At 42.4% G+C, this 13,999-nt stretch overlaps 1 protein-coding gene across 1 annotated transcript in view; it reads right to left on the reverse strand.

The window, feature by feature from the left end:
• Positions 1-13,623, reverse strand: part of LOC124605941 (solute carrier family 22 member 7-like) — a 194,982-nt gene extending 181,359 nt beyond the window's left edge. Inside the window, exon 1 of the mRNA XM_047137900.1 lies at positions 13,534-13,623. Within this exon, the coding sequence (XP_046993856.1) occupies positions 13,534-13,575 (42 nt within the window). The 5' untranslated portion in view covers positions 13,576-13,623. The remainder of the gene's footprint in view (positions 1-13,533) is intronic.
• Positions 13,624-13,999: the final 376 nt, after the last annotated feature.

A 13,999-nucleotide genomic window follows, 5' to 3' on the forward strand; every position in this document is an offset into this window, starting at 1 on the left:
CGGCAAATGGTCTCTGAGCAGTGCACGGCTCGCGTTTATCCCATTAATTGTTTATCATCTTCTATTACGGTACTGCCGCCTCGTTTTCTTATTCTATTTGCTGGGGTCACTAACTTCCAGCCTTTCTTGCCCGTGAGCGGCAGCAGCAGCGCGTATCGATAAGTGCATCGGTAAGTGCACTGTCGTACCATCTCTGGAGCTACCGATAGTATTTCCAGGTCGTCGTGTGTCTGTCAGTAAGTTCGGGACGGACCAGCATTGCAATCGGAACGCAGCAGCAGTGAAATCGGGGGACCTAGCGCTGGTGAGGCGCCAACAGCCAGTGCTCGCCGACAGCTGGCGATACACAAGGTCCGACGGGGGGAGATTGGAGCGGGACGACCGTTGGTTGGTCGTTCGGTTGGTCGTCTCATCGGCCAACATATACTTTCTCCTTTCACCGTTTCCGGGCCTGAGGGTTGGTTGGTTGGTGTGGAGCAGCGGCGAAGTCTCCGTCGCTCGTGTGGCTGTGCCACGTGCGGTCGGAGTGTGAGGGGCTGTTCTCATTGCAACGAGGTCCCTGGCTTACCGATCCCGGGCGCGAAAGTTAAGCCTTTACTTAATCTACCAGCCAGCCCCAACCGTTCACATTCTGTTATTGGAATTTCGTTGTGGGTTGTTGGGACATCCTGTCGCTTAGTCCGTTGACTGTCTGTCGGTTGGGTTGTCGTCGGATCGACAATGGTTGGGCCGACTGCCTGTCTCACCTTAGCGAGCGTTAGTGTTTGAATTCCAGGCTGACCCTCGGAACTTCTGAGCGCCCTTGCGTGTACTGCCTTTTATTATTTGTTTTTGTTGTTTGTACTTGTATGGCTTCTAGCCAACTTTTTTTAAAAATTAAGGTTGTTTTGCCCTTAAGGCGCAAGATTCCTTAGGTCTTCAGCGTAATTTAAAGAACTGTTTCACGTATGACCATTGGCATTTTAAAAATGTTAACGTTGTTGAATTTTAAGTGTTGGGCCTTCAGCCGATTTTGAGTTTGAGTTTTTCTGCCATTAAGGCCTTCAGCCTAGTTCAAAGAATTGTTTCACGTAAGGCCTTTGGCATTTTAAAAATGTTAATGTTGTTGAATTTTAAGTGTTGGGCCTTCAGCCGATTTTGAGTTTGAGTTGTTTTGCTCTTAAGGCCTTCAGCCTAAATTAAAGAACTGTTTCACATAAGGACTTTGGTATTTAAAAAAATTAATGTTATGGAGTTTTAAGTGTTAGGGCTTCAGCTGATTTGAATTTAAGTTGTTTGCTCTTGAAGTGTCTTATTCTTTGGGCCTTCAGCCTAATTAAAGAACTGTTTATAGGTAAGGTTTTGCCTTTAAAATTTTCGTTGAGTTTTGCGTAATTAAGAACTGTTTTAAAAAACGCCTTTTTTTAAATTTAATGATGTTTAGCCTTAAGAGCTAGGCCGTCAGCCAATTTTGAATTCAAATTCTTTGGGCCTTCAGCTTCAATAAAGAACTGTTGTAAGGTAAGGCTTGCCTTTAAATTTCTGATTATGCTTGCGTTTTAAGTTATTGGATTTCAGCCGTTTTTAAATTAAAGTGGCTTTCAGCTGGTAATTAAGTCCCAAAGATTAAGGCTGTGTGTTTAAAAAAAATTTCTTTTGGACTCTTGTAATGTTTGATCAAATCATTAAGTTGTATGTCGAGTATAACTGTCAGCCCCTTATTTTGGCACCTTTCCTCGATTTAAACTACCTGTCCTGTCCTTCGGGTTTAGCGGGGCGTCTGAGTCTCCAGGTAGCGTAACATAACCATTATTCAGTCCATTCCAAGTAAACACAGATCACACCATTATGGAGCCACCACTAGCTTACACATTACCTTTTCAACAACTGGGATCCATAGCGTCTTGGTGTCTGCGGCACATTCGAACCCTACCATCACCTCTTACCAACTGAAATCGGAACTCATCTGACCAGGCCACTGATTTCCAGTCGTCTAGGGTGGATCCGATATGGTGACGAGCCCAGGAGAGATGCTGCAGGCGATGTCGTGCTGTTAGCAAAGGCACTCGCGTCGGTCGTCTGTTGCCACAGCCCAGTGACGTCAGATTTCGCTGCACTAAAGATACGTCTCATATTGATATCTGGGTTATTTCACGCAGTGTTCCTTGTCTGTTAGCACTGACAACTGTCCGTGAAAGCCACTGCCCTGAGTCGTTAAGCGAAAGCCGCCGGCCACTGCGTTGTCCGTGGTGAGAGGAAACGCCTGAAATTTCTCTGGTGTAATAAACGAGAGATAAAAGAAAAAAAGCAAAGGGGCTTGGTCCTTCCGGTTTGTGTGTCCGGTTTGTAACACGATTTTTATATATATATATATATATATATATATATATATATATATATATATATATATTTTTGCTCTTTTCTTTTATTACTCGTTCATTACATCAGAGAAATACACATTTGAAGACAAAATTTAACTACATGAAATATTGCTCCCAGTAAAAGTTAACATAAGCAGTGACAAAACTTTGTCTCTTAAGGGTTTCTGCTGGCAACAAATTTTAAGTAGGCAACGTAATGTTTATGTCATTTTAGCTCAAACACGTAGCTAGTGCCTGAATCACGACACAGGCACTTTAACAATTTCGGCAACAAATAAATAGCGTGAATTTGTACTCACAGTAACCAACTAATCAACAGCCTTGCCATTGAATAAGTAGTAGGCCATTTGGAACGAATTAGCAACACCCAGCAACTAGGTGAGTTAATGCCAACAGTCTTTAAATATCTTGCTCCCCATTAAATAAACAAACTTACAGTAATTAAATGAATAACAAATCAAACACACTACGCTCCACTCAAACTCTTCAGTGGAAGCCAAGCCAAAATGATGATTCCATTAACTGACTAGCACTGAAGTCACACTAAAGGTCATCTCTGTGTTGCCAGACACACATGGGGCAAACTTACACAAGACAAGATTTTGAAGGGAGCACATCAGTAAAACCGGTAGTGGATCTAACTCGTGGCACTGAAAATTAAGGTACTAGACCGGGGCACATGTTGGTATACAATGAGGTTGCCTTAGTGCTATATTGCGCTCCAAAATATTAATTCAAATGGCCAATTCAAAATTAAGTACGCATAAACCAGCATTAATTAACGAGGAATGACACCAGGCCGCTCGAAGGGATGACAATTGAAAAGACGAATGCCGGAGGCGGCAGTAACATCAAACACCTTCTCCGAGTTTTAACCAGGAGTCACTTCCCGCTATACAAGTAAACATTTAACCAAGCACAAGGAAGGAACCCCAAAGAGAAAATTCAAATAAAACCCCCAGAAGATTATAAAGGACAGGGAACCCCAACTATTTAAATTTAGAAGAATTAGCTCTCCCCAAAGGCAGTGTAAACGCTAAGGCCACACTTAACGAGGCTACCAAAATTGGTTACAAAAGGTCTTATACATTTGCTCCTTTTCTTTAAAAGAAAAACCAGGCTGCTTAACTTCTGCTGGACGCCCGGTATGGCTCGTGTAGGATACACCAGGCAGCAACCCAAGCTAGGCGGTCGCAAGGCACGCCGAGCAAAATCAGGAGAGAAGACAGGCAGCCGGCCAGCACATATCCTCCATCCTCAGCCGGCAGACCGCGTACAACCAACTCCACATATACGTGGCTGCTTCCCACCTCGTACCTCGCGGCATCTCAGCAGGTCGCCCGAGCAAACCGTCAACTGCCACAGGGCAAGCAAGGATAAGAAACATCGAAGGATCGATAATGGACATCCAAGAGACTGGCGCCCCAGTAACGAGCGCTACGGCTCAGATAGTGTTACCCAGTGACGTCATTGTGACGTAAGAACTTTTCAATTTATTCAGGATGATTTCACAGTGCCATGACGCAGCGCTGCTAACGTCAAAACTTATTAATCTCGATATGCAGCCAGTCTTTAATGGAAGGTCACATTAAAACTTTGAATTTTGTTATTGGAAAGAAATTTTTCAATTGGGAACTTAAACGAGATTTTTTCTGTTGGAAGGTTACACTAAATGTGAATACTATAATTATTTTTTCTGTTCGGAGGTTACACTATGTGGTAACTTCGTCGCGGACATCTGGACTCTGAAATAAAAACGACGACGCATGGACGCCTGCTGCAACTTATTTCAAATGTAAAACGAGGACGGTTCTTTTCTGGAGAAAACCATCATCAGTGACGAGACTTAGTGTTATCTATAACAACTAATCACAAAACGACGAAGTGCAGAAATTCACATGAGGGGCCAACGCTCTGACGACAAAGCCGACATTCCGGCCAATGCAACACGCAAGCGGGACACAATGCGAAAAAAATTCCTTCTAAGAGTTATACTGAAGTAGAAAGAGACCGTGTAGAACAGCTGAAGCACTGCAACCAACCTCTCAACTTTAATCCAGTCTCGAAACATTTTGGGCTGATGCGGTATTTAGTGGCCTGACGTAAGTGTTCAGCAAAAGTTGCAGTACTCTCCGTAGGCGTACTGTACTTAAGTGTAGCAACTAGTTTTTAGGGCTGTGGGCAGGAAGGCCTATGGTTATATTTCTGTAGAATTGGCGCCCATCACATATTCCGACACATCGGCTACGCCTCTCCTCAGAGGGGATCATGTTCTGGGTGTGTGGGTGGGATACCTCTCTCTGAAGCTTTTTTATGGCCCTCTCGTTCTCACATTCCGAACTTTTTCACTTTCTCACACCATTCTGATTCTCTTAAATACGACTGGCAGAACTGCGATTTTCCCATAGAGCAGCGTTTAATGCCGAAGAGTGGTTGTTGGTTTTCCCAGTATGTTTCTCGATCTGCAGTTCACTTCCACACCTCCTTATCCTACGTATATCATGGCAACGACATATTTAATATCGAGATTCCTACTTTATGACACTGAAAATATTTCCTTCCAGTTATGCTACTTTTAAATTAACTGTGTTATTCGTACGAAAACCTATTTCCACAATAGATTTTTGAAATGTGTATGCAATTCTATCAGAGATTTCCTCAAAATATGTCACGTTCGGAAATTTTGTGGACTTACTCTCTTGTGTACACCTAATTACGATGATCTAATCACTATGTTTCCTTCCTATCTGTTTCTCTGTATCGTACTAGTGTCAATACATCTAAAGGTTTGAAGCACTTGCTGGTTTCTGAAAGTGCAATTTGCAGCATTTCGTTAATAATTGCATGTAAAGGGCTTTTATGAAAGAAAAACTAACATGACGCGCTATGAAGTTCGCAGTAGTACTAGATAATGGTAAATGATGAACGTATGTTGCCAATGATTATTCTCAAACCTCAGATACATAAAGTTTAACCGCTTGTCTACCTCATTTCCAGTCATGGAAGTAAATCACAATGCAAACTATTAAAAATACGCTTTCATCACTCCAGTCAATGAGCATAATTGTGTAATCGACGTATCGCCAATACAATAAAATCATACCATAATATTCGAAGAAATACTTCAGTGCCAAAATATTTAAATGCTATTTTGGCTCTGAAGTGCTTTTTCAGACATTACAATCTGCAGATCGCCCCGGATCAGAACGTTTGTAATATATAAAATGATTCCATTAAGTCAAGGTTATAAGTAACAAAAACTATTCTATGAAAAGATGTTACCCAGTTGAAATCTGGGTTCGCAGGGCAGAGCGGATCAAGTTATGGTTATGGAAAGCGGCCTAAATCAGTTACTGTTAGATGCACAAAACACACACACTTTGTTTCCTAAAAACGCTTATTCTCACATGCCCTTAAAAGGATTAAAAAAAGCAATACAGCTGAAGGCCTGAACACAAGGTATTAAAAATTGCTTTATGGAATACACGCAGCTGAACGTCTTACTTACAACAAATTACATAAATACTCGGCTGAAGGCCACATACTTGACATAGAAGAACTGAGGGCTTAAGGCCTGGATAAGAAGAATTTCAAATAGAGACGATAATTTAAAGTTTTAAACAAGCGTCATTTCAGATTTCACCTTAAGACGGCTGAAGGCCTTTTCTGAAAATTATTTGACGTAAAAGCTCGGCTGAAGGCCACATACTGAACATAGAACAACTCAAGGCATAAGGCTTGGATAACAAAGATTTCAAATGGTGCCAAATCTCCTTCTTAAAATTCGTTTTAAACAAATCAATCTAGAAAGCTCATTTTAAGTAGACTGAAGGCCTTATTTCAAATTCAAAACAAGCTAAACTAATAAACGGCTGAAGGCCTTGCACAGTACTTCAGACCAAAAGAAAATCACAATCCAAAACCACGAGACACAGAGGGCCATAGACTCGGGTTCCCTGGTAGACGCCGTGTTTCTTCACTTCCGCGAGGCGATCGATACAATTCCCCACAGTCGTTTAATGAACAAAGTAAGAGCGTATGGACTATCAGAAAAATTGCGTGATTGCGTTGAAGAGTTTCTAGATATCAGAATGCAGCATGTCATTCTCAATGGAGAGAAGAGTGATTTCAGGTATGCCGCAGGGGAGTGTCGTAGGACAGTTGCTGTTCACAATATACATAAATGACCTTGTGGATAACATCGGAAGTTCACTGAGACTTTTTGCGGATGATGCTGTGCTATATCGAGAGGTTGTAAGAACGGAAAATTGTACTGAAATGCAGGAGGATCTGCCACGAATTGACGCATGGTCCAGGGAATTGCAATTGAATCTCAATGTAGACAAGTGTAATGTGCTGCGAATACATAGAATGAAAGATCCTTTATCATTTAGTTACAATATAGCAGGTCAGCAACTGGAAGCAGTTAATTCCATAAATTATCTGGCAGTAGGCATTAGGAATGATTTAAAATGAAGCCGGCCGGTGTGGCCGAGCGGTTCGAGGCGCTACAGTCTGGAACCGCGCGACCGCTACGGTCGCAGGTTCGAATCCTGCCTCGGGCATGGACGTATGTGATGTCATTAGGTTACTTAGGTTTAAGTTCTAGGGGACTGATGACCTTAGAAGTTAAGTCCCATAGTGTTCAGAGCCATTTGAACCATTTGATTTAAAATGGAATGATCATATGAAGTTGATGGTCGGTAAAGCAGATGCCAGACTGAGATTCATTGGAAGAATCCTATGGAAATGCAATCCGAAATCAAAGGAAGTAGGTTACAGTACACTTGTTCGCCCACTGCTTGAGTATTTCTCAGCGGTGTGGGATCCATACCAGATGATGGAAGAAATAGAGAAGATCCAACGGAGAGCAACGCGCTTCGTTACGGGATCATTTAGTAATCGCGAAAGCGTTACGGAGATGACAGATAAACTCCAGTGGAGGACTCTGCAGGAGAGACGCTCAGTAGCTCGGTACGGGCTTTTGTTGAAGTTTGGAGAACATACCTTCACTGAGGAGTCAAACAGTATATTGTTCCCTCCTACGTATATCTCACGAAGAGATCATGAGGATAAAATCAGAGAGATTAGAGCCCACACAGAGGCATAGCGACAATCTTTCTTTCCACGAACAATACGAGACTGGAATAGAAGGGAGAATCGATAGAGGTACTCAAAGTACCCTCCGCCAAACACCGACAGGTGGCTTGCGGAGTATGGATGTAGATGTAGATGTAAAACAGTGGGGCTCAGAAGTGTTCCAAGGGTCGGCCTGAGGAGGTAACTCTAACATAATTCTAGGTGAGACAGGCAGCCAAAAGTAAGACTAAATAATTGGATGGGAACCCGATCCAGGTACGGCTCAAGGGCCGACCAACAACCTATTCAATTCAGTTCCAGCCGACCAACGGCGCGATAAAGGAAAATGTCAGCTAGGACAGAAGCACTACGTCTTCAAATATTGGCGTCTAAAAGCAGCCAAGGCACAACAACAACTGAAAAATATGAGGAAACACCAAGATCTGTCGAACTACACGTGCTATCGGACAGCATCAACACGGCGAGGTAAAACACACTGCGGAATACTACGCTAATGCCCTCGCCGCAGAGACTTCCTCACTGCTCTGCCCCAACCGACCGACTGCCTATTCCAGGACGCAAACAGCATTAAAATAACCGCTCAGTCGTTCCCACCCAAGTCATGTGTTCAGAACTCGGAGACCCGGCGACCCGGGCACACTCGCTCGGAGCCAACCATGTAGAGGGAACACTTTCCTATTGGCCACCTGACATCTCTGCACAAGGAAGGAACCGACCCACGTTTCGCAAGATGACCAACTGACGAGGGCCCAGAAACGGTCAGAAGACCAAATACACGTCGCCCATTAGACGACCGACCGAACGACCAAACAACGGTCGTTACCACTCCAGTCTCCTTCCGTCGGACAGTGCATTGTGTCTCGCAAGCAGTCGGCGAGTACTGGTTGTCCGGACCTCACTGTCGCTGTCTCCTGACTGAACTTCCGCAGACAACGACCCGGAAATACTTGCGGTCGCTCCAAAGACGGTACGACAGAGCTCTTATCGATACCGCTGCTGTTGCCTCCCACTGGCAGGTAGGGCGGCAACTCAGTGACGCCAGAAAATCATATAAGGAACGGGACGGCAGGACCGCAAAGACAAGATGTCAAGTATTAAACTTCACGAACACGAGTCGCTCTCGTCTCACCAGTGTCTCAGCTAGATATCACCCGTCATCCAGTTTTCATGTTTGCTTGTATACCTTAGTGTGGGACACAAAGTATCTGAAAGAAAAAATTATCTGTAGAAGTTCAGTTACTTCCTTATACTTCAAAAAGTTTTTCTTATGATTTCAGTAGCTGCTTCTTTGGGAAAATTGCTATACAGACTACCTACTACTAACGAGAAGACTTAATACTTTCAGTTAGTTTGATAAGATCTGCGTTTTGTAAGAAATATTTCGTTTGAAAATATAGTAACGTACAGTTATTTCACTCCATTTAAGAACCGTGCAGATTACCAGGCATGACTCTACAATTAACGACAGGTCTGGTCGGACTAGTTACTATATCTGGGCTGGGTCTCAATTGAAGAGCGCATTTATTCATAACGATACATGTATTCACCACTCCCACTGTGTACCACGAAATCAGCCACCCATGTTTTATAATCTCAGTCTTCCCCCACCCATTCTATCTTACAATGGTTCCTCTCACCAGATAGGTACACAATTCCATAAGCACTTTTTTGAAAGTATGGATTTCCCTACTGAATGTATTTTAGTCACATATTTACGACTTTCGTTTTTCACTGATTGTGTAAAGCTTCAACATGCTGAAAATATTATAACGATTTATATCCGTTCTCTGTTTCAATAATTAAGCTATTCTTCTACATTTTCGTATATACAGAAATTTTAGCACTGTGCAATTGTGTATAGTAGTCTGTACTCACATTCAAAATATAAATACTGTAGGTATAGCTCGTAAGCAAAAAACTACTATTGCTTTATCCCGACAGCTAATGGTTATTTAAATACACTATGTGATCAAGAGCATCCGGACACCTGGCTGAAAATGACTTACAAGTTCGTGGCGCCCCCTATCGGTATTGATAGAATTCAGTATGGTGTTGGCACTCCATTACCCTTTATGACAGCTTCCACTCTCGCAGGCATATGTTCAATCAGGTGCTGGAAGGTTTCTTGGGGAATGGCAGCCCATTCTTGACGGAGTGCTGCACTGAGGAGAGGTATCGATTGCGGTCGGTGAGGGCTGACACGAAGTCGGCGTTCCAAAACATCCCAAAGGTATTCTACGGGATTCAGGTCAGCACTCTGTGCAGACCAGTCCATTACAGGGATGTTACTGTCGTGTAACCACTCCGCCACAGGCCGCGCATTATGGACAGGTGCTCGATCGTGTTGAAAGATGCAGTTGCCATCGCCGAATTGCTCTCTAACAGTGGGAAGCAAGAAGGTGCTTAAAACATCAATGTAGGCCTGTTCTGTAACACGCCACGCAAAACAACGAGTGGTGCAAGCCCCTTCCATGAAAAACACGAGCACATCATAACACTACAGCCTCCGAATTTTACTATTGGCACTACACACTCTGGCAGATGACGTTCACTGGGCATTTGCCATACGCACAACCTGCCATCGGATCGCCACATTGTGCACCTTGATTCGTCACTCCACAGAACCTTTCTCCACTGTTCAATCGTCCAACGATTACGCTCCTTACACCAAGCGAGTCGTTGTTTGGCACTCACCGACGTGATGTGTGACTTATGGGCAGCCTCTCGAACATAAAATCCAAGTTTTCTCACCTCCCACCTAACTGTCATAGTACTTGCAGTGGATCCTGATGCAGTTTTGAATTTCTGTGTTTGGATTTACTGGGTAGATGACTGCCTATTACAGATTACGAACCTCTTCAAATGCCGGTGGTCTCTGTCATTCAGCAGACGAGGTCGGTCTGCACGCTTTTGGCTGTACGTGTCCCTTCACGTTCCCACTTCACTATCACGTCGGAAACAGTGGACATAGGGATTTTTAGTTGGGTGGAAATCTCGCGTATGAGACAAGTGGCACCCAATCACCTGACCACGTTCGAAGCCTGTGAGTGCCGCGGATCGCCCCATTCCGCTCTCCCACGATGTCTAATGACTACTGAGGTCGCTGATACGTAGTAGCTGGCAGTGTATAGTAGCATAATATGAAAAACGTAGTTTTTTGGAGGTGTCCGGATACTTTTCATCACTTAGTGTACATACAGACTAAAAGCTTTAGATTTATACGATATTTATTCGTAGTAGTAGGGTAATGTTGTTGACGCTAATGTAGTAGATGTCTGTGACACAGACTCCTTTGACATATGCATGATACAAATGAAACAGATAGACTAACATATTTAACATCATCAGCTCATGGGCTATTCTGTACTGTTATGACACACAATTTCGCAAGCAAGTCATTCATTCCTTTGCTGAAGAGGAACTCTGCGAGTTTTCAAACATGATCCTCATGTAGACCATGTAACGGATTACAGTGACTTTCATATTACATAGTTTTAGGAAGTCAAATTAAACACCTTTCAGCCGTCAAATTTCAGCCTTAGTAATTTGGCAACCAGTTTCAGTGTTTTATTACGCTATCTTCAGCCCTTCACCGACATGTAGGAAGAATCTACCTTGATTGTAATCAAAACGGGGGCAAACAATACAGGTATTAATAGATATTTGCTATAGTGATCACCTACCTGCAGGTAATGATCGAAGTGATCACTATAGCAAATATCTACTAGGGGTTATTCAAAGTAATAGTTCTCCTACCAGCGGACTGTAATGGGGCCTGGAGAAGATGCACACACATACTACGTTTTGACACAGCCATCGACCAAGAAATATGATGGGCTACTAAAATAAGTGCAGTCCACGTACTACAATGCCCTAGCAGGATCCTTGAGGTGCTGTCCAGTACCGCTGGTTCTGACATAGCCTTTGACCATAAAGCATAATCTATTAAAATAACAAGAGTGCTCCTACTAGTGGACTGCAGTAAGTTCCTTGATACAACACTCACTCTAATTTCGTTCTGAAGCAGCCATCCGGCAAGAAGCAGTGGGCTACACACCACCATCTAGTGGACATTAGTAGCTGCCTTGAGAATATGCTCACTTCCATTCCTTTTTTTATGCAGCCATCAGCCAAGAAGTATTACGGTCTACTGGAATGACGTAGAGTCCTGCTCTGGTAAACTCTAGCAAGTGCCTGAAACGATGTTCTCTTCTACTATGTTCTGACGTAATCATCGTCCTAGTAGAATAATGGGATATTAGAATGAGCAGAGTAACTCCACTAGTGGACAGGGGACCTTGGGGAGATGGTCATTCGTTGTATGTTCTGAAGCAACCACCTGTAACAGTTCAGTCTGGTTCTTTACACAAGAATGTTCTACTCACCTTCCACTGGTCTTCTCATGCAACACACGTTTCCCTGAAGAAAACTATCGATGCTTGTCATCTAGAGAAGCTGTAGTTAACACTAGCCGCACTAAACGTATTTACTGGACGCAAAAAATTGTTTTCTAGTTCCATTTTGTACTAACTAGTAAATGAGAGAAAGTAATCTAATAAAAATTTCAATATACTGTCACATCTAGGACACCATTTCAACTGCCAAATCCAACTTAATTTGGAGTTAACATTACGACATTCGCAACTAGAAACATTCACTCTCAATAGCCATCTGGGTATACAGCGTAACATATTACTCGAGTCCTCCCTCCGCCATGGGTGTTTGTGTTATCTTTAGCGTAAGTTAGTTTAACTTAGATTAAGTAGTGTGTAAGCCTAGCGGCCGATGACCTCAGGAGTTTTGTCCCATGGGAACTTACCACAAATAGAAAAACACATACTGATGGTCTGTGAATTGCACGCTCGCTCAATATTGTACAGAGCGTTCATTTCAAACTATCAGTTCTAGGTTACTGTGATGTGGTCGGAAAAGTGAGGTCACGTGTTAATAGTGGAAGTGCTATGTGTCAGAAGATATAGTCATCAGCTACAGAGGATTGAGAATCAGATACAAAACCTTCTGTGAAAAACACTAGCAGCCATCGTATCAGTTGACTTCATAAGATTTATGTTACCAGCAACACTCACGAACTTTCAGAAAGGTCATAAATTTACATCATACTTCACAAGATGCACACATTTAAGTGGATCAGATTAAATTTATTCAGAAGACGATAGACGATCATTTATACTACCAAACTACAAAAACGGTGCATAGCGCACGGGCGTCCTTGCAGGATTCGTGTCAATTAGTTTTCAAGGGTAACTAAAGTTACAGTATTTCATGTAATTATTCACCAAATAGAAAAATTTAAAAAACTGTCATAATCTACTCAGTAAGAGGTACAATATTACGCTGAAGGTTTTTACACAATAACTCAAGTATTAAAGTTAGAAACTGTCTACAAATCTTCAGACAGGACACGCATACTCCCTAGACTATATTCATCCAGCATTTGAGATTGAGAGGACTTAGCGACTTCCAACAAACAATAAATACGAATTCAAACATTTTCGAAACTGTTTTATCGACCCCTGACCCTCCCTCGCACCCTACCACAAAATAATGAAAGCAAAAATTGTAATCGCTTAATACTGATCATGTAGTAAAACTTCAACATGAGTCACCACTGACTGTATCTGCGAAACTACATCACTGTACTACACGTAGTTCAGAAGGTGTCACCTCATAAGCAAGAGGACACGAGAAAAACGGAGCAGAAATTACTCACCATATACTCATTCATTGTTTGATAATGAGAGCAATTTGCCCCTGCTAACAGACTTTCGATATTGTTTCATACCTTTTCTATATATTTTCATTCTCTGTCGGTTAATATACTGTAATTAACACAATCCAGCATAATTATCAACCACAAATGTTTTACACGAATGGCGTCACATTTTTGACACATTAACAATGCAAGGGAGTTCGATTCTTTAAATAATTTGGGACTGGAGGCTTATTATTGATAAAGCTAAAACATCGGCGTGAGGTTAGTATAAGGCAGATCCTTCCTAAAATTTCCCATATAATAATGCAAAATAAAGCGAGTAAACTATTTTGGCCGTACCTGAAAAGGAATGGAATCGTCTTGGTGAGCAAGGTTTCGCATCGCTGCAGTTCTGCGTATGGCCGTGCAAACACTGGTTCGGTGCGCGACACACCGTTCATACTTTTTTAGCTGTAATACACCATCCACGCGTGTGTTAGTAGCAGAAGGACAGATAGTATATCGCATTTTATCACTTGTATTCCAAGAAAGTGCGTGTACACCTTATCGTTTACTATTATGCCACTGTACCTCCCTATACTTATCTACATGTCCACTTGTTTTCTTACAGTTACCTCTCCCAAAATATGTAAATATTCGTATCACACAACGCGCGCTATCGCGGGAAATGATTCATTGTCGAGAATTGTTAACTTGTAAGTGTATGCATAGAAAGTCTAGTAAATAAAACAGTCTCTTCAAAAATTGCGGAAGAAAGTATACAAATCGTTGCCTGGCAGATAACTTTCTCCTTCCTAACGAATTA

This window comes from Schistocerca americana, chromosome 3 (assembly GCF_021461395.2).
Source record: "Schistocerca americana isolate TAMUIC-IGC-003095 chromosome 3, iqSchAmer2.1, whole genome shotgun sequence".
NCBI classification, from domain to species: Eukaryota; Metazoa; Arthropoda; class Insecta; order Orthoptera; family Acrididae; genus Schistocerca; species Schistocerca americana.